The sequence below is a fragment of the Somniosus microcephalus genome, chromosome 7, assembly GCF_052327205.1.
Source record: "Somniosus microcephalus isolate GS21.2 chromosome 7, FLI_Smic_1.0, whole genome shotgun sequence".
In the NCBI taxonomy this organism is placed as follows: domain Eukaryota; kingdom Metazoa; phylum Chordata; class Chondrichthyes; order Squaliformes; family Somniosidae; genus Somniosus; species Somniosus microcephalus.
Genome location: NC_140993.1, coordinates 71,772,402 through 71,794,049, shown reverse-complemented (window position 1 = coordinate 71,794,049; position 21,648 = coordinate 71,772,402). Strand labels below are relative to the sequence as shown.

General features: G+C 43.1%; 1 protein-coding gene across 9 annotated transcripts in view; it reads right to left on the bottom strand.

Moving 5' to 3' along the window:
* The window catches only part of LOC147114715 (SWI/SNF complex subunit SMARCC1-like), a 256,482-nt gene that overhangs the window by 60,958 nt on the left and 173,876 nt on the right, over positions 1-21,648 (bottom strand). For 7 of the 9 annotated variants that reach the window (XM_085992582.1, XM_085992581.1, XM_085992583.1 and 4 more), the window contains 2 exons: positions 19,995-20,129; positions 3,122-3,404 (listed from right to left, as the gene is read on the bottom strand). In XM_085992582.1, coding sequence (XP_085848708.1) covers positions 3,122-3,404; positions 19,995-20,129 — 418 coding nt within the window. Of the gene's footprint in view, positions 1-3,121; positions 3,405-19,994; positions 20,130-21,648 lie in introns of those variants that run through there. The other 2 variants (XM_085992587.1, XR_015078977.1) reach the window with 2 other exon arrangements.

Genomic DNA, 21,648 nt, shown 5'->3' with positions numbered 1-21,648 from the left:
CTTAAAAAAAACAAAACATTCCTCAGAAAGATAAAAGGGAGGCCTGGTCAGTCACACAGAAAGGGACGGCGAAGGATGCTTTCCCGCTTCACAATTGGACAATAGGATGGGGGATCAAATGATTGACACCAGGTGATTACCAGCCCACCGAAATAACGATAAATATAGACGACCGAGGAGGGAAATCAGGCAGTCAGGGGCAAAGGCTTCTCCGAGGTGGCTACGGCCTAACACCTTGGTCAAGTTTAGCCTCCGAGCTGGCTGACGGCCTAACACCTCCAACAGCTTGAGAGATGACCCAACAGAAGTCACCGCTGCAGCAGACTGCAGGAATCTACCCAATCCGAGACCACCGTACTGCCTCAAGTAAGGAGGTAACAAAAGCATCGATGAGGATTTCAGCAGCAGATGGGCTGAGACAGTGGTGGAGACCGGCGAGGCTACAGAGGTGGATGCAGGTGGTCTGTGTGATGGAGATGTGGTATCATTGCCCTGCACCAGTACAATTAGAATCAGAGAGTTTTACAGCACAGGAGACCATTAAGCCTGCCATGCACATGTAAATTCAGTAAGAGCATTCTCCTACCTTTACCCTTGTAAATTTTTTTGTTCAAATATTTATCCATTTCCCCATCAAAAGCGGTTATGGATTCTGTATCTACTACTGTTTCTGGCAGGGCATTCCATGTCCTAACAAACCTCTACTTAAAATTGTAACATTCTCCCTTTGATCTTAGAAATAGTTTGTCCCAACTTAAGCAAAACCATTCCAAATTCCAAATCAGATCTCAACTTTTGTTCGAACGAAAAAGAACATTTTCCCAATGTCTTCTCATAACTCAAGCCTCTCATCTCATCAATTAATCCCTTCTGCACCCACGCCATTGTCTTGACAGCCTTTCTAATATCGGATGTCCAAAACTGGACTCAATATTCTAACTGTGGTCTAACCAGCAATTTATTTAGGTGTAGCATTAAGTCTTCGCTTCTGTGCCCCTTTTAATAAAATTAGTCTCTTAATGTCTTCAAAAGAAACAGCTTTATGAACTTAAGCACCCACTCCCCACCCGACTTCAAAATAGTCAATCTTGCTGATGGTCCTGCAGTCTACCAAACCTGGCTGCTCAGTGTCTACAAGTCCCATTAACATTGGATCCATAATAAGAACAAATACAAGGGGGGAGGGGAAGGAGGAGGAAATAAAAGTTAAAAAAACAGAATGGTGAGAAAGAGGCATAACTGAAGACAAACAGGTGAGGAAAAACGTAAAAGACAAGAAAGTGTGTAACTAATTTGCTGGTCGCATGCCTGGTAACACAAGCAGTTGTCAAGAGACAACCCAGCACTGGTATAAATAAGGAGCAACAGATGGAGACAAGGGTTACCACAATTGATTAGTGCACAAAATTTGGTGTAGTGTCATGGTCAAAGACAAATCTCCAATGTTATGATACGACTTATGATAGTGTAGAGACAAAGTGTTTCCACGTGTGGGGAAGAGCAAAACTAGAGGCCATCAATACAAGATAGTCACCAAGAAATCAAATAGGGAATTCAGAAGAAACTTCTTTACCCAGAGAGGGGTGAGAATGTGGAACTCGCTACCACAGGGAGAAGTTGGTGAATAGTACAGATGCATTTAAGGGGAAGCTAGATAAGCATGAGGGAGAAGGGAATAGAGGGTTATGCTGATAATTAGATGAGGAAGGATGACAGGAGGCTCGAGTGGAGCATCAATGCCAATGTGGCCTGTTTGGGCCAAATAGCCTGTTTATGTGTTGTATACTCGATGTAATTATATTTCTCGCCACCTCTCTGCCCTCCTTTAAAGCCCTCCTTGAAACAGACCGGACTGCTTTTGGTCACCCCTCCTTTGGCTCAGTGTCCATGTTTCTTTCCCCTTAAGCCTCTGGGAAATGCCTTGGGACACTTTTCAATTTTAACTGCACTCTTAAACTGCAAGTTATTGTTCCATTTACTGCCCAAATGCCACGATTACATGTTAAATCCTGTATGCAGTGAATGCCGGTTTGAGTGGATAACCCCAACTGTTCGGCCAACTGATGATCTCAGATGACAAGCCACAAGAGGATACACAAGAGTGGTACCAATTATTTCCATCCCTGCTTAATGGAAAATTCTATAGCCAAGAGTTTATTCTCAGTTTTACAGGTCAACTCCTGGTGCAAAATGCACCGATGCAGCAATAACATTCTCACTAGGGACGGCTTTTTTACATAATTATATGCGAGATGGTTACTAAATGATTAATTACTGTACGAGATTTTAAAATTATACTGACAATCTGTACAATTGGCATGCTTCAAAAATGTTCTTCTCTCCTGCTAATTCCTTGGTCCCCCCCATCCAATACATGCAAGATACCAGTTCCCGTCAGAGTACAGTTATACACAAAATAACAGAAAATGCTGGAAAAACTCAGCAGGCCAGGCAACATCCGTGGAGAGAAAATAGAGTCAACGTTTCAGGTGAACCCTTTGTCAAGACTAAAGAAGCACAGGAAATGAAATAGATTAAGAGGCCAGGCTGGCAGAGAACGAAAGAGAAGAGACATTAAGAGGTATTCAAAACGAGACGAGATGGTGATAGGACTAGTGGAGACAAAAGACGGCTCTAGATTAGCTATCGTACAGTTATACACATTTTATACAATTTTGCTGTTGTACAGTTATACACATGTTGGCAGTCTCCAGTACCTTGCCTTGGTGACCACATGTAAAGTGAGTGGTAGCCTCAAAACTGAGCCACATCCAAGGCCCACACATGAACACAGTTTCTAGCAGAAGCTCTAGACAACATCCTGGAGCTGGAAACCCTGGTCAATTTGCCCCTTCCTAGCTCCCCACAGGCATCTAATATTCATCATTACATCAGCAGATACTGGATCCAAACCAGAGACCTCCCAGGTTCTTCTGGCTTAGCAGCACATCACATGATGTCTTCACCCAGTAAGGCATCACGGGGAGCTGCAATGAAACTTATCTTGGTGTTTAACTGAGAAGACAAGCATTAACTGGACACAGTCCATTAGGTCCTTTATTGGTCTGCACATTGAGGAAATGAGGGTTTGATTTAACCAATGTAAGAACACCGTACTGACCTAGTTGTTGCTGCATCTGATGGTGCATCATCGGATAAGGAGGTGGCGGTGTTGGACCTTGTTGCATCATACCAATAGAACCCAGCTGCTGCATTCCAGGGGCAGAGGGGGTGTTTTGCGAATGCTGCTGCTGCTGCTGCTGCTGTTGATGCTGCTGCTGTTGATGCTGCTGCTGTTGATGCTGCTGCTCCAGCTGCTGTCGGGCTCTCATTTCAGCATATTTCAACTGCTCCATGTGGAAGGCCTGGCGCTCCGTGAGCAGCTGTTGTCGCTGCTGTTCCAGCTGAAACAAAGTGCAAAGATGACACACATGAACATTGTCCAACAAATGAGCGTGTAAACCAATGTTCTCCCCATCAAAGGCAAAGACCCTTGCTGGAGCATACTTCCAAGGGTGCCAGGGCCATCAAATAACTTCAACAAGTGGCCAGTCTTGGTCTAAATCTAGACATTGCATGCTGGTAGGTTATTCGACCCCGACTGGTGGTGTGGCCAAACCTAATCCCATCCACGTCAGACACCATTGCACAGCAATCAGAAGCAAGAAACCAGACTGCCCCCCCACCACCCACACGACTTTGTGACCTGGGGGTGCGGAGACCAGTTGGAGTACCCCAACTTGCTACTCTTCTAAATCAGCCAACAGAGCACATATTGGGAATTGTTGGGCAATGTTCATGTGTGTCATCTAATTTTACTACGCTGAGGTGATTTAGCCAAAGTGGACTGGAGACAGAAACTTGAAGGTAAATCAGTGTCAGAGCTAGGGTTGCAAAGGGGTGGAAAGTTTCCGGTAAATTTCCAGAAATTTTCCATGGGAAGTTTAGCTTGGGAATTTTGCCCAAAAAAGCACATGCTAGCATAATATTTTTTGGGTTTTTTTTTTTGTCTTTCATTTTTTTTCCCCCACAGGTCCTCTCTCAAAATTACTAACAGAGATGGAATCTTAATTATTAAGGAATTTCTTAATCATTATATGTTTATCTTCTTACTTGGCTTGTTTTAATAATTACAAGTTTTGTGTGCGACTGTGAACAAATGTGTGCTGATTGGTTGGATGGGTGGATGAGCGATTAGCTCCCTCTAGTGGTGATGTAGCGTCGTGCGTGCACAGGTCATGCTTCCATCACATGGAGCATCAGGAAAAATTTACTCATCCTGTTGCAATCGTGCTGATCAACCACAGTTTGACACAGAGACGAATGGCCTTTATTTCTCTGCATAGAACAATGCCACGTTTACAGTCGGATGTGTGGAAGCATTTTACCCCAGGCATTAAAGATGGAAAGACTGTGTACATGTGCAAACACTATATACAAAGCCATATGTAAAGAATGCCACAAAGATGCAGCAGCATTTATCCAAATGCAACAACTTCACTCAAAGCTCACAGCAGTCAGCCCAGAGTTCCTCTGCTTCCATTCAAGATGATGGTTCACATTCAGCATCAGGCTCCTTATCAGCAACTCCTGGCCCACTTGGAAGGTTCTTTGATACAATGGATAACCATAGCCAGAAGAAAGTAGATGAGTACCTTGCTCGAGCTGTATATACACGACAGACTCACCCCTCATGCTCACAGCCAATGTGTACTCGAAGAGATTTTTCAATGTTATTCACCCTGCATACGGTGCTCCCACCAGACATGCTTTGTCGACTTATTTGCTGGAGGCAGAGTATAACAGAGTCCAAGGAAAGCTCAAAGAAATGATAGAGATGGCAGACTGTGTTGCAGTTATCTCAGATGGGTGGTCAAATGTACAAGTGGGGGGCATCATAAACTACATCGTCTCCAATCCACTCCCAGTGTTCTTCAAGAGCACAGACACGAAGGACAACAGACACACACACTGCTGATGAGCTGAAAGCTGTCATCAACGATCTTGGATCACAAAAGGTCTTTGCAGTAGTTACTGACAATGCTGCGAATATCAAGGCTGCTTGGGCTCAAGAGGAGGCCGCCTACACTCATATTACGTCTATTGGGTGCGCTGCTCATGGGCTTAACCTGCTCCTCAAGGACATCATGGATTTGAGAACCATGGAAACACTGTACAAGAGCGCCAAGCAAGTTGTTAAGTATGACAGGGGAAAACAGGAAGTTGCAGCAACCTGCAACTCCAAGCAAACGACAAAGAACAAGAACACCACACTGAAGCTGCCCAGCAACACTAGATGGGGTGGCGTTGTCATAATGTACAACAGCCTTCTGGAGGGTAAGGAGTCACTGCAAGAAATGGCAATATCCCAGTCTGGGGATATGGAAACCACCATCAAGAAAATACTGCTGAATGATGTGTTTTGGGAGAGTGGTTAGCAGCCTTAAACTACTCTCACCAGTAGCATCTGCAATTGCTCAGATTGAAGATGATGCTCTCTTGTCAGATGTTCAGGCTTTTTGCTGATTTAAAAGAACAAATCAGCATTGCCCGACCCAGATCCCTGCTGCTCAAAGCAGAGGAGAAGGCAATTATTCAATTCATACAGACGCGTCAAGGATTTTGTGTCAAGCCGATTCATGCTGCAGCATACATGCTGGACCCAAAGCATGTTGGGAGACCAATACTTTCTGGAGAACAGATCAACAGCGCTTAGTGTGATTTCTACCCTCTCACACCACCTCAATCTGGACGTGGGCAAAGTTCTGGGAAGTCTGGCAAAGTTCTCTACCAAGCAAGGTCTTTGGAATGGGGACGGGATATGGAAATCATGCAAGCATAGCAGTGCACATACCTGGTGGAAGGGACTTTGTGCATCTGAGGCCCCGTCACCCATTGCAACGGTGATACTCCAAATCCCACCTTCATCAGCGGCCTCTGAACAAAACAGATCACTTTTTGGCAATACGCATACAAAGGTGCGCAACAGGCTGATTAACGAGAGTGGAGAAACTGGTGGCTATCCGGGCGAACCTACAGCTTATTGAGCCAGATACAGAAGTGTCCACCACAAAGCTAGACAGTGACACAGAGGAGGAAATGGAAAAGTCAGAGAATCAGGAGGAGCAATGATGAGTGGAAGACTCAGAAGACTCATGAGTAGAAGACTCAAAGGGATAAATTACAGGCTAAATATGGAACAGTATGTCTATTTTGATGACAAAGATAATATAAGGGTCAGAGACAAAAATCATCAGTGTGCAAAATAACTCAAAATTCCCATAAATTCCCAAAAATTCCCATGGAAAGTTTCCTCTTAAAAATTCCCAGAATTTTGCAACCCTAGTCAGCGCAGTAGAAGGCATTCAAGGAGGAGACAGTGAGGGTTCAGAGCAAGTATGTTCCATGAAAGAAAAAGGGTGGGACTAACAAATCTAGAGCTCCCCAGATGTCAAGCGGCATACAGGTAGGGTAAAGAAAAAAAGGGACGCTTATGACAGATACCAAGGACTCAATACTGCTGAACACCTAGGAGGAGCGTAGAAAGTGCAGGGGTGAAATTAGAAAGGAAATTAGAAAAGCAGAGGGCATAAAAAAATATTGGCAAGTAAAATCAAGGAAAACCCACAAAGATGTTTCATAAATACATTAAGAGCAAGAGGATAACTAAAGAAAGAGTAGGGCCTATTAGGGACCATAAAGATAACCTGTGTGTGGAAGCAGAAGACATGGGTATGGTTCTTAATGAATACTTTGCATCTGTTTGCACAAGAGAGGGACAATGCAGACATTGCAATTAGGGAGGAGTGAGAAATATTAGATGAAATAAACAGTGAAAGAGGAAGTATTAAGGGGTTTAGCATCTTTGAAAGTGGATAAATCCCAAGGCCCGGATTAAATGTATTCCAAACTGTTAAGAGAAGAGGGGAAATAGCAGAGGCTCTGACCATCATTTTCCAATCCTCTCTGGCTACAGGTGTGGTGCCAGAGGACTGCTAACGTGGTACCGTTGTTTAAAAAGGGAGAAAGGGATAGACCGAGTAATTACAGGCCAGTCAGCCTAACCTCGGTGGTGGGAAAATTATTGGAAAACGCTCTGAGGGACAGGATAAATCTCCATTTAGAAAGACACGGATTAATCAGGGACATTCAGCATGGATTTGTTAAGGGAAGGTAGTGTCTGACTAACTTGATTGAATTTTTTGAGGAGGTAACAAGGAGGGTCGATGAGGGTAGTGCATTTGATGTAGTCGATATGAATTTTAGCAAGGTTTTTGATGAGGTCCCGCATGGCAGACTGGTCACGAAAGTAAAAGCCCATGGGATCCAAGGCAAAGTGGCAAGTTGGATCTAAAATTGGCTCAGAGGCAGGAAACATAAGAACATAAGGAATAGGAGTAGGCCATTTGCCCCCTCGAGCCTGCTCCGCCATTCAATAAGATCATGGCTGATCTTCTACCTCATCTCCACTTTCCTGAACTATCCCCATATCCCTTGGTATTCAAAAATCTAATCGATCTCTGTCTTGAATATACTCAACAACTCAGTATTCTCCTCCTGGAAAGTAAAATTGGGTGGGGTACAAAACAGCTGAATAGTCTGCTGACACTTAGGGGGTAAAGTTTGAGCTCCACACAGGCACTGACAGTGCCAGTTGAAGAAGTAACACTGGCCAGGACTCGACCCTACCGCTTCTTCACATAGTGTCTCAGGTAGAACTTGACCTGAACCATGGAAATATCTGAAGGATGTCACTTCTGACAGTGTAGCACTCTCTCTGCACTGCACTGAATTACGAGATTACATGCTCAAGTCTCGGAGTGAACCTTGAGCCCGCTGACTTTTGAACTCGCGTTAGAGTACTTTAGTCTAGATGGATAGGAGTGGAACTCTTATGGTTTTGCTTTTGTAAAGGACAGGTATTCTGGAGGGCTGTCAAAGCTCCACAGTCTTGACAAGGATTAAATACTTTTGAGATATTGAAACCCTGAAGAGCTTATGTATGGGCTAAGGCAAGAGAGCTGAAAATGCCATATAACCTGATTACCTTTCTTTGAAATATAGGCCCGGATTTTGCAGTCAGCAGCGAACGAACGGCGTTCGCTGTTATTACAGCCGCCCACAGAATTTTCGTGGGCTTTTGCACAACAATTTACGGTAATTAAGGATCCATTTCAGTGTGGCGCCCTCTACAGGGGATCTGTGCAGTGTGCAAGCAGGGCAAGCAACAGCATTTCTCTTCAACCAAGCAGATTGAAGAATCCTCAGAGGCACACAGGAAGTGTAAATTAGAATATTTAATTCAACATAAAATCATGTACAGAAAACAAAATAGAGAGGGAAAGACAAATGGGATTGAGAGGGAGATAAAAGAAACAAAGTAAAAAAAATTCAAATTTCTCTTTTTTTTTTAATATCCAACAATAATTAAACTGAGACTTCACACTTGTAAAAGTAAATTTAGAGTGCCAGAGAAGTGGTTTGGCAGTAATTATGACTTAACACCATTAAAATTTCACTAATTTTTTCTGGCGTGTTTAGTGGGTATCTAGTGGGTAAGTACCTCAAATTCACACCCTTCTTGTGTTTTTATGCCGAGCCTATAGACGGTGTAGTAGGATAATGGTCGAAGGGTGTTTTTGTGACTGGAAGGCTGTGGATAGGAAGGACCTAATTCCCTTAGCAGAAAGGTCAATAACCAGGGGGCATAGATTTAAAGCAATTGGTCTGAAATTTAGAGGGTATTTGAGGAGAAATATTTTCACCCAGAGGGCAGTGGGGGTCTGGAACTCACTGCCTGAAAGGGTGGTAGAGGCAGAGACCCTCATCACATTTAAAAAGTACTTGGATATGCACTTGAAGTGCCGTAACCTACAAGTCTGTGGACCAAGTGCTGGAAAGTGGGATTAGGGGGATAGCTCTTTGTCGGCCAGCACAGACAAGATGGGCTGAATGGCCTCCTTCTGCGCTGTAAATTTCTATGATTCTATGATACATACTTTCCAAATAAGCATCCACTTCATTTTTCAACACCTCAATTGATTCTGCATTTATGGCCTCCTGGGGCACAGCCTTTTATAGAATCATACAGCACAGAATGTGGTCATTCGGCCCATTGTGTCTGTGCCAGCTATTTGGTAGAGCTATCCAATTAATCCCAGTCCCCTGCTCTTACCTCATAGTGCAGCAAATATTTTTCCTTCAATTTTCAATCTAATTCCCTTTTGAAAGTTACCAGTGAATCTGCTTCCACCACCCTTTCAGGCAGTGCATTCCAGATCACAACTCACTGCGTAAAAAAAATGTTTCGTCATGTTGGTTCTTTTGCCAATCACCTTAAATCTGTGTCCTCTGAAAAATTTGAGCACTTTGAACTGCAGGAGTACTTGTTTTTACATTCTATACCTGTGGTGAAGCCCAGCATCTCACTTGCCTCCAAATGTTTTCCGTGCCGGTGATCTAGCTTAGTGTACTGCGTCCCCTAAATTCTGCTGTTCTTTCACTAATAAAACTATCCCTGATGCTTAGCTCATTTTATTAGTGTAATATTCATTTAGTTCAGTGCCAATGCACCAGTCTTAAAATTAAAAAAAGTTAGCTCAGGGAGACCAGAGTTTCCTTCAACATGTCAGCAATCTAAAGATTAATGTCTTCTTCAACCTATGCAGTGTACTGCTATATAATGCTGCTCTAGTTTTCTAATGGTCCTATGAACCATCACAACATGAGGGTGGCCTACACATATAGCTTGCACTCAGACACTTACTAGGGTAGCAACAGCAGGCAAGTCATGGCTGCAGTTTTCTTTCAAAAGTTGAACAATCTCTTTTGTAAATCCTCTCATTAGCACATAATACCATCAATAGTGATTTTATGTCTCCCTGCAGACTCGTGCCCCCTTGAACCATGATGTGTATGTGTGGAAGGGGTGCAGTTGGTTTCCAGGCGAAGGACCACAAGAACATATGCAACTTGACCTACTAACTACAGGAAACTTTCGATTAACCGGCCCCTAAATAACTGGAAATGTCGGTTAACCGGCAAAATTCAGGAGTAGGTTCAGGTAACTTTTATTACTTGCCTTGCTCCATGTGTTGCTGTGCAAGGGTGTGGCTACAGCTGTTGCTAAGCTACAGAGACGCTTGAAACTTGTGGCCATTGTTTTGAACCAACAGGGTTTGTTGCTTTATACGGAGCTCTCAGCTCCGTATCTTTTACTATAGCTTTCGGTTATCCGGAATTTTTGATGAACCGGCACCACGTCGGTCCCGTCCGTGCCGGATAAAAGAAAGTTTCCTGTATTCCAGCCCACATATCGCTTGCTCAGTTTTACTGTGTTTTTGCATTGTTTAAGCTAATGTAGTGGTAAAAACAAGTTTAGAATGGATACATCTGCTAATGCTAATTAGCCTATTTACAAAAAAATAAAACTTCACAAAAAAGTGAATACATTACACATTGCGGTATAATTGCACACACTAGATCAGTCAACAGCCAACTATAAACTCAGAATAAAAATTAATGTTTCACATTAAGTGCCTGTATTTAAATAAACATTTTAATGTAAGCATTCATCATTTCTTGCCTGTTATGCCCTGTTAATATACATCTGTACAGTGAATTAATTATACAACACTCTTTTTATAGACTGCACACCATTCAATTAGCAGACTGCACTCTTTCACAGTCTTCTGATTCCTTTGTCCTAAATTTAAGCAGCATTTAACAAGATGTAATTTCTCAAAAGACAGCGTCACTTTGAGCGCACACAGGGTACATTCAGAAAAACGGAGACCCAAACAACCTTCTCTTATGTAGATTGCGATCCAAGAACATACATTATTCAAATGGAATGAAAACTAAACTGAATGATTTAAAATATCATGGGTCCCAGCTCCTAATTGCTCCTTTTCCACTATGATTCCACACATGTAGCTTTTATTCTCTTTCTAACAGAGGGCTGAGTATACTCATCAATTGGCATTACCCTCCTACAATAGCAAAATACCAGATATACTGGAAATCTGAAATAAAAATAGAAAATGCTGGAAATACTCAGGTCAGGCATTACCCTCCTGTTCTGATTCAACAAAAGGCAAATGTTACTCTGGTTGCATCTATAATGTGACCATATCAACATTGTTTTCTTTGCCATTTCATTGAAGATCTGGCCTCGAATGCCAGCTTTAAGCTGAGTGGCAATTGCTTCAAAGTTGCTGTCACCTCCAAAGTAGACTTTGGGAGCCAGAAGCACAATGGGAATTGGGAGCAAAAGAACAATCATTTTAAAGTTTTAGTACAAAATAGGTAGAGTAGGGCAAGTTGGAGTCAAATTGAAGTTGAAGTAAAATTAAGTGTAGAAAACATCAAATATAGGAAACTTTGGTTTATCCGGAGGTTGTATGTCCAGAAACCTCGATCGACCGGCAGAAATCAGGAGCTGTTTTGTTAGGTTTTTTTTCTTCTCGTGGCTTTGTTTTCAACAGTCGGGCTCTGGAAAGTCTCTCTGAAGCTGTTGCTAAGCTACAGAGACGCTTCCAAGGTACGGGCCGACTGGTTACAAGCTGTTGCTAAGCAACAGTGTTTGTCAGATACGGAGATGAAAACCTCCGTATGCTTCAACATTAACTTTGTATGTCCGGCAGTTTTGATAGATCGGCAACAGCTCGGTCCAGTCGGTGCCTGATATAACAAAGTTTCCTGTATGAAGAACTTTGGGATCTGAAGCAGATTATTTTCATAAATTTTCTTCAAAGCTGTTCTTTCAGTAGTTTAGCATAAATAGTACATCAACATTCTGGATTTTTAAGCAGCATTATAACGTCAGTACACAAGTTCAAAACGTACAAAATCCTGCAGCCCAATGAGAATGGAAATATCTATGTGCCAGGGGATTAACAAACCATAAAGACTTACAGGACAGAAGGAAAGCCATTTATCCCATGGTATCTGTACCAGCTCTTTGCTCTGTGTTATGCTCAGTTTCAAATCCTTATCCACTTTTCCCTTAAAGATACAATGGTCTCTGCCTCAACAGGAAGGATATTAGCTCTGATGATGTGGAATCTGTATGGGTAAGGCTGAAATACCATGGGGCAGAAAACATTAGTGGGAGTTGTATACAGACCCCCAAACAGTAATGTGGAGGTTGGGGATGGCTTTAAAAGGGAAATTAGAGATGCGTGCAATAACGACACAGCAGTTATCATGGGTGACTTTAATCTACATATAGATTGGGCTAACCAAATTAGTAACAATACTGTGGAGGAGGGATTCCTAGAATGTATACGGGATGGTTTCCTGGACCAATATGTCGAGGAACCAACTAGAGATCAGGCCATCTTAGACTGGGTATTATGTAATGAGAAAGGATTGATTAGCAATCTTGTTTTGCGAGGCCCCTTGGGGAGGAGCGATCATAATATAATCAAATTCTTCATTAAGACGGAGAGTGAAGTAGTTGACTCAGAGACTAGGGTCCTGAATTTAAATAAACGAAACTACGATGGTATGAGGCACGAGTTGGCTAGGATGGATTGGGAAACGTTACTTAAAGGGTTGACGGTGGATAGGCAATGGCAAACATTTAAAGGTCGCATGGATGAACTACAGAATTTGTTCATCCCTGTCTGGCATAAAAATAAAACAAAAAAAGGTGGCGCAACCGTGGCTAACAAGGGAAATTAGGGATACCATAAGATCCAAGGAGAGGACATATAAATTGGCCAGAAAAAGCAGCAAACCTGAGGATTGGGAGCAGTTTAGGATTCAGCAAAGGAGGACAAAGGGAAATAGAATGAGAGTAAGCTTGCAGGGAACATAAAAACTGACTGTAAAAGCTTCTATAGATATGTGAAGAGAAAAAGATTGGTGAAGTCAAGCGTAGGACCCTTGCAGTCAGAATATGGGGAATTTATCATGGGGAACAAAGAAATGGCTGACCAATTCAATACATACTTTGGTTCCGTCTTCACAAAGGAGGTCACAAATAACCTCCCAGAGATGTCGGGGAACATAGGATCTAATGAGAGGGAGGAACTGAATGAAATCAGTATTTGTAGCGAAATGGTGTTAGGGAAATTGACGGGATTGAAGGCTGATAAATCTCCAGGGCCTGATAATCTACATCCTAGGGTACTTAAGGAAGTGGCCCTAGAAATAGTAGATGCATTGCTGATCATCTTCCAAAATTCTAGAGACTCTGGCACAGTTCCCCTGGATTGGAGGGTAGCTAATGTAACCCCACTATTTAAAAAAGGTGGTAGAGAAAAAACAGGGAATTATAGACCGGCAAGCCCGACATCGGTAGTGGAGAAAATGCTAGAGTCCATTATAAAAGATGTAATAGCAGAGCACTTGGAAAACAGTGACAGGATCGGACAAAGTCAACATAGATTTACAAAAAGTAAATCGTGCTTGACTAATCTACTGGAATTTGAGGATGTAACTGGTAGAATAGATAAAAGGGAACCAGTGGATGTGGTGTCTTTGGACTTTCAGAAGGCTTTCGATAAGGTCCCACATAAGAGATTAGCATGTAAAATTAAGGCACATGGGATTGGGGGTAAGGTACTGTCTTGGATAGAGAACTGGTTGGCAGACAGAAAGCAAAGAGTTGGAATAAACGGGTCTTTTTCCAAGTGGCAGGCAGTGACTAGTGGGGTACCGCAGGGATCGGTGCTGGGACCCCAGCTATTCACAATATATATAAATGATCTAGACGAGGGAACTAGATGTAATATCTCCAAGTTTGCAGACGACACAAAGCTGGGTGGGCGTGTGTGCTGTGAGGAGGATGCAGAGAAACTCCAGTATGATTTGGACAGGTTGGGTGATTGGGCAGATACAGTATAATGTGGATAAATGCGAGGTTATCCACTTTGGTGGCAAAAACAGGAATGTAGATTATCTGAAAGGCAATAGATTGGGAGAAGGGAAAGTGCAACGAGACCTGGGTGTCCTTGTGCACCAGTTGCTGAAGGTAAGCATGCAGGTGCAGCAGGCGGTTAAGAAGGCAAATGGTATGTTGGCCTTCGTAGCGAGAGGATTCAAGTACAGGAACAAGGATGTCTTGCTGCAGTTGTACAGGGCCTTGGTGAGACCACACCTTGAGGATTGTGTGCAGTTTTGGTTGCCTTATCTGAGGAAGGATGTTCTCGCCATGGAGGGAGTGCAGCGAAGATTCACCAGACTGATAGCTGGGATGGCAGGAATGACGTATGAGGAGAGATTGGGTCGATTGGGCTTATATTCGCTGGAATTTAGAAGAATGAGAGGGATCTCATTGAAACATAAAATTCTAACAGGACTAGACAGACTAGATGCAGGAAGAATGTTCCCGATGGCAGGGGAGTCCAGAACCAGGGGTCACAGTCTAAAGATAAGGGGTAAGCCATTTAGGACAGAGATGAGGAGGAATTTCTTCACCCAGAGAGTGGTGAACCTGTGGAATTCTCCACCACAAAAGGCAGTTGAGGCCAATTCATTAAATATATTCAAGAAGGAGTTAGATATATTTCTTAAGGCTAAAGGGATCAAGGGATATCAGGAGAAAGCAGTGACAGTGTACTGAATTTGGATGATCAGCCATGATCTCGTTAAATGGCAGAGCAGGCTCGAGGAGCCGAATGGCCTACTCCTGCTCCTATCTTCTATGTTTCTATCAGACACCGAAGGAAGAATCATGTAGGTACGTTGCCACTTGACTACATCTCGGGCTTCGTTCAGTGGGGCCAATACTCCTTTAAGACATTTTTGCATCATCCTTCCCCCAACTGACTTTTCCCCTAGCAGCCATCATACTGTGAGCATCGACAGAGTGTCAGCAGGCTCTTTAACCACAGAGGGAATCACTATCAAACTCTGTTCTGTTCTCATGACATCCACAAATAGTGAATAGCAATCAGGAGAGGGAACCCTGGCCCAGAGACCATGGCTGACAGTAGTAAACTCTGTTGCTTAGTTTCTCACTGGATTAACTCTCAGCCATCAGGAGAGCATGTATGCAAGATACTCAATGCACCACCTCAAATTGCTCCCACTTAGAGCAATAATAGACCTGTAAGTACCAGCACTTTTGAAATGGTTCTACGCAGCACAAAATGCTCTCCAGACACAACCGAAGTTTGGAATGACAAACTATAATTATATTTCTGGGAGACTGTCATTGTTCAAGTGAACACACAACACCATTACAGTTCACTGAAATGCAACAACAATGGAGCAGCACACTGTTATCTAAACTGTTTAAATACTAATCTGTCTAATTACTCACTGGGCTGTGACACTTGGGTAGATGAGAGAATTATAGGCTCGAGAGGCAACACAATCATCTTCTGCATGACCCTTAAGATTTGAATTTAAAATAGTTATGTACAGACCACTTAATATGCGTTAGTACCTCATTTGAATAATTTGTGCATGCCTGCAAACTCTTGACTTGCACTGTGCTCACAAAACGGTCAGATTTCCATCTCTGTCACTCCCTAGGTTCGGTGCTGATTCCGCCCATTCTTGGCCTAATATGCTATCGTGAAGCCAGATGCACTTTTAACAACTTGCATTTATAGACCGCCTTTAATGTAGAAAAACATCCCAAAGCGCTTCACAGAGGTGTAATCAATAAAAAATGAAAGCCAATCAAAAGGCAATATTAAGAGGGGTGACCACAAGCTTAGTCAAAGGTGGGTTTCAAGGAAACTCAAAGGAGACGGAGGAAGTGGTGGGGAGGATTTGGGAGAAAATTGCAGAGTATGGGGTTTAGGCGGCTGAAGGCACAGCCACCAACGGCGGGGTGAAAAGAAGGGAGGGGGGATGCACAAGAGACGAGAGTGACAGGAACAGAAAGTTTGGGGCTGGAGGTTACAGAGATAGGGAGGGACAAGGTTATGAAGAGACTTAAACGTAAGGATGAGATTTTTAAATTAAATGAGGTAGGGGAACAGGAGCCAATGTTGGTCAGTGAGCACGGGGATGATGGAGGAACAGGACTTGGTGCAAGTTCCGATTCAGGCAGAGTTTTGGATGAGCAGTAGTTTATGGAGGTTGGAGGATGAGAGGCTGGTCAGGAGAGCATTGAAAAGTCTCAAGTCTGGGGGGGACAAAGGCATGGATAAAGGTTTTAGTAGCAGATAGGATGACGCAGGGATAGATGTTGGCAATCTTTGTGATGAAGATATAGGGTTGCAATCTGAGTTCAGGGTTGGATAGGGTGCTGAGGTTTCAAACATTTTGTTTCTGACAGTTGCCAGGGAGGAAAATGGAATCAGTGGCAAGGGTATGGAGCTTGTGGTAGGAGCCGCAGACTATGGCTTCAGTCTTAATGTTTAGCAGGTCATCCAAGACTGGATGTTGGACAAGCAGTATGACAGAGGCAGTCGATAAGTTGAGTGTCTTGGGGAGTCTTTAATTCTCTATCCCAAAGGGCTGTGGCTGCTGAATCGCTGAGTATATTCAAGGCTGAGATAGATAGATTTTTGGACTCCAAGGGCATCAAGAGATACGGAGATCGGGCAGGAAAGTGGAGTTGAGGTCGACGATAAGCCACGATCTCACTGAATGGCGGAGCAAGCTCGAGACACACTAAAAAGCACCACCCGTTAGGCTTTAGATATCCTGCTCGCAAAGGTAGGCATTGTATCGCTATCTAGTCGTAGCCAGAGAATCACCAGCAATGGCTTCTCTGGCCGCTACTGCATCGTTACCGCTGGTGTTCCCCAATATCTATCTTTGGCCCCCTCCTATTTCTCATCTACATGCTGCCCCTTGGCGACATCATCTGAAAACAGCGTCAATTTCCACATGTACGCCGACGACACCCAGCTCTATCTAATTACCACTTCTCTCGACCCCTCCATGGTCTCTAGATTGTCAGACTGCTTGTCGGACATTCAGTTCTGGATGAGCAAAGATTTTCTCCAATTAAATATTGGGAAGACTGAAGCTACTGTTTTCAGTCCCCGCCACGAATTCCATTCCCTAGCCACTGACTCCATCCCTCTCCCCAACATCTGTTCGCAACCTTGGCGTCATATTTGACCTTCAAATTAGCTTCCGACCACATATCCGTGGCATAACTAAGAACGCCGCTTTCAACCTCCGTGACATTGCCCGTCTCCGCTCTTGCCTTAGCTCATCCGCTGCCGAAATCCTCATCCATGCCTTTGTTACCTCTTGATTTGACTATTCCAACGCACTCCTGGCTGGCCTCCCACATTCTACCCTACGTAAACTTGAAGTCATCCAAAACTTGGCTGCCCGTGTCCTAACTTGCACCAAGTACTGCTTACACATCACTCCTGTGCTTGCTGACCTACATTGTCTCCTGGTTAAGCAACGCCTCGATTTCAAAACTCTCATCCTGGTTTTCAAATCCCTCCATGGCCTCGCCCCTTCCTATCTCTGTAATCTCCTCCAGCCCCACAACCCGAGATATCTGCGCTCCTCTAATTCTGCCCTCTTGAGCATCCCTGATTATAATTGCTGAACCATTAGTGGCTGTGCCTTTTGTTAGCTAGGTCCCAAAATCTAGAATTCCCTCCCTAAATCTCTCTTTCCTCCTTTATGACACTCCTTAAAACCTACCTCTTAGAGCAAGCTTTTGCTCATCTACCCTAATTTCTCCTTATGGGGCTCGGTGTCAATTTGTTTTTCTCTAGAACACTCGTGACGCACATTGGGACATTTTACTACGCTAACGGCGTTATATAAATCCAAGTTTGTAAGAGGGAGAGAGAGAGAGAGAGATGAAGTTCAGTAAATAACTCAAGAGGGTGCCAGACTGTTGTTGGTGGCCGTGAGAACATAAGAAATAGGAGGAGTAGGCCATTCGGCCCTTCGAGCCTGCTCCATCATTCAATGAGTTCTGCCTCAACTCCAGTCAATACAATAATACAATACAAATCGCTTTATTGGCATGATAAGGTACATCTTATGTTGCCAAAGCATCAAAATACATTTATGGTTGAACACATAAACGCGGTTCCATTCATACAGTGTATAAACAGGTATATCCCTGAGTTTATAAATATATTTTCGCCTTGTTTATATATACTCTTGTCTTAGTTTACTGGTTGTCACCGGCCCTATCGCCATATCCCTTGATGCCCTTACTGGTCAGAAATCTATCGACTTCTATTTTGAATATACCCAATGACAGAGCCTCCACAGCCCTCTGGGGTAGAGAATTCCAAAGATTCACCACCCTCTGAAGAAATTTCTTCTCATCTCAGTCCTGAATGGCCTACCCTTTATCCCGAGGCTGTGGCCCCTGGTTCTAGACTCCCCAGCCAAGGGAAACATTCTCCCAGCATCCATTGTATGGCCACCTTCATACCTTTTATAGTTTAGTCTCCCAATCTGCCATGGCCAACTTGTCCCTCATACCCTTGTAGTTTCCTCTGTTTAGATTGAGGACCTTAGTTTCACATTGGACTACATCACTCTCAAACTTAATATAAAATTCAATCATATTATGGTCACTTGTCCCTAAAGGCCCCTTTACCACAAGATTATGGATTAGCCCTTTCTCATTACACAGTACCAGATCCAGATCCAGATCCAGAATAGCCTGTTCCTTGGTTGGTTCCTCCACATACTGATCCAGGATACGATCTCGCATGCATTCCAAGAATTCGTCCTCCACACCATTAGTGGTAATTTGATTTGCCCAGTCAACATGTAGATTAAAGTCCCCCATGATTGTTGTATTGCCCATGTTACATGCACTTCTAATCTCTTGATTGATACTGTGCCCTACATTACCACTACTGTTCGGTGGCCTATACACAACTCCCACCAATGTTTTCTGCCCATTACTGTTGCTTAGCTTCACCCAAACGGATTCCAGTTCTATATCACGATCTGCCGAGCCAAGATCTTTTATCTCTACCGCACCGATCTCATCCCTTATTAACAGCGCTACGCCCTTAGTAACATATGCCTGTAATCATGCACAAAAGTTAGTTTGAAATATAAACCAGTCACAAGACGAGTCAAAATAAGGTAAAAATCAGAAAATAATGGAAACACTCAGCAGGTCAGTCAGCATCTGCGAAGGTAACAGTTACAGTTTCAGGTGTACACACTGTGGGTCCACACCTGAAACTTCAATTCACCTGTTCTCGCCACTGATGCCGCCCTGCTGCGCGTTTCCAGCAACTTGTTTCAGATTTCCACCATCTGCAGTTTTTGACTTTTTTTGTTCAAAAAAAGTAATGGGTTTGTTATGGCTATACCACGGCTAATAATTTGAGCAAGGAATGCAACCGAGTGACGTACAGTGAGTTTAAACTTAGTCTTTCAACTTTGAATATATCAGTTTGAGTTGGGTTCGAGGCAAAGTATCTGCTCCCAAAGTGGAACTAGTTTGGGAACCTTGGCTCCACTTCTCAGCCTATGAAAGTACAAAGCACAAAATGAACTACACAGAGACACACTCCAATACAATTGAAAAATGTTCCACTGGTAGCACAGGTCTCAGTGCAGCTGGAAATGACCACAGCCACACTACAACTCAATACCTCACCTGAATTTCACCTCACCTGGGAGCACTCAACACTGGCACCACTTCAGTGAGCATAAAATTACCAATTATTGAAATTAAAAACATGATTTAAATTTATTACAAAAGGGAATAAATTGATAAACTGACCAAGGTGAATTGTTCACTGTGGCTAAAAGTTCCAACACCAGGGCACATCAGTTTAAAAATTAGAAAGCTAAGTTAGGAAGGTAAGAAGGAAAGTTAGGCAGATATTTTCCACACACTAAAGGATAGTAAAGTTAATTAGGGATGGTCATTGTAGCAGACATTATAAATGGCGTTAAGAGACAATTAAATAAGTTTCTGGAAAAAGACAACGGAGAAGATTTTTAAAATTTTTTTAAAAACAAGTTGGCACTAATGGCCTTTCCCCGTTTCTAAATATTCTTCTGATGAACTGCAAAACCTTATTGTGAATTCCTGTTACCCACAAATATTCCTAAGACCCTACCGCTTCTCTCTCTCGGTCCATAATGGTTTCCAATTCCTCAAAGTGGCGAAGCTTTATCTCCAGTTTCTTCATTTGGGTTTCCACCAGAAGAGCTACAAGTGACTTGATCTTCCTCTCCTCCACTGCTGCAAGGTGCTGAAATAAATGGGTAGGAGATGGAGTAACAAATTCCGTTAGCAGAAAAAAAATCTAAAGCAAAAATCCATTAATAGCAAACCCCCAGCATGGATTATATATTTAACATAAAAAGGAAAAACAGCAGCTACAGGAAATCTGGAACTGAAAATGTTGAAATCACACAGGGCCTGCAGTGTCAGGCGAGATCCTTCGTCAGAACTACAGGTGGTTATATTTACGTACTTTGTTGCTCAGATTCAATGAACTGCAATGGCAAGTCTTCTACTACTTGATAGATCAGGTCATTTACAGCCTGACCATTCAGGTTTCAATTCAGTCAAATTTAGGGATTATTAGATTAGAATACTAACTGGTAATGGCCGTCGCTTTTCCACCTCCAAAAGGGCTTCCCTTGCAGAGCATAATGAAGAGTGTATACATAAGCAAGCGATAGATTGTGAATGATGCTCCATGACCCGGGGAAACCAAACTTGTATCAACAGGTTCAGACCAACACAAGTGGTCTTGTATAGCATTGAGGGACTGCTGCATTGTCAGAGGCACCGTCCTTCAGATGAGGCTTAAACTGAGGCCCTGTCTGCCCTTTAGGTCAAAATTGAAGATTTCACAATGCCACTTGAATCTTTCTCCTAACGTCCTAGCCAACATTTCTTCCGCAACACAGTCACTACCAGTCATTCATCCGACTGCTGTTTACCATGGCCTTAAGTGTAAATTGGCTAGCCATGTTTGCCTACAGAAGTCATCACACTTCAAAGTAACTGAACATGCGAAACTATTTGGGATGTAATAAGGTGCTATACAAATGCAAGGCTGTTGTTAAAGATTCCACTGTGCTGCTGGTGTGCACAAATTACTTTTTAATCTACTGCCTTTGTGCCATCTGCAAGTACAGTACTCATGAACACTGCCAAACTTGACCATCGAGGCACTTTTTTGCAGCATCTTTATAAACTAGACTTCCACTTGAAGATTTCAGTTCCTCACAAAGCTAATTGTTTTTCCTTTCCAATAATGAAACAAAATGATCAGTAACATTTAACTGAACACTGCAAAATTTCCCTTTAAAATATTGACACTGCAGGTTTACTACAAGGCATACTAATTTATAACAATGCAGCAGCTGACTGCTTTAATAATTCACAGAGACAGCCCTGGGAAAATGTGAAGCACACTGCAAAATTTTGAAGGGGTTGCCAGCATCTCGATTCCAAACAAAAGCCCAGAGCTCAAGTAACAGAGTGTTAATTGACTGCACCACTCAGTCCCTTCATACCTAATCTCATGCGCCTTGTTCCAGTCTACCATCATGGCAGATGGAACAAACACAACCCTGCACTCTGGAATCCTCTCCCTTAACTTCTTCGCCTTGCTGTTCCTCTCTGCACCTTAACAGCCTCATGAAACATAACTGCTGCTGAATGCATGTGTTGTGATATCAGATTAGGGCAAACCTAGGTTTAGTGGCACACCCATGGGTGGAACCTGCTGATACTCAGTGGTCTTGGAGAACATA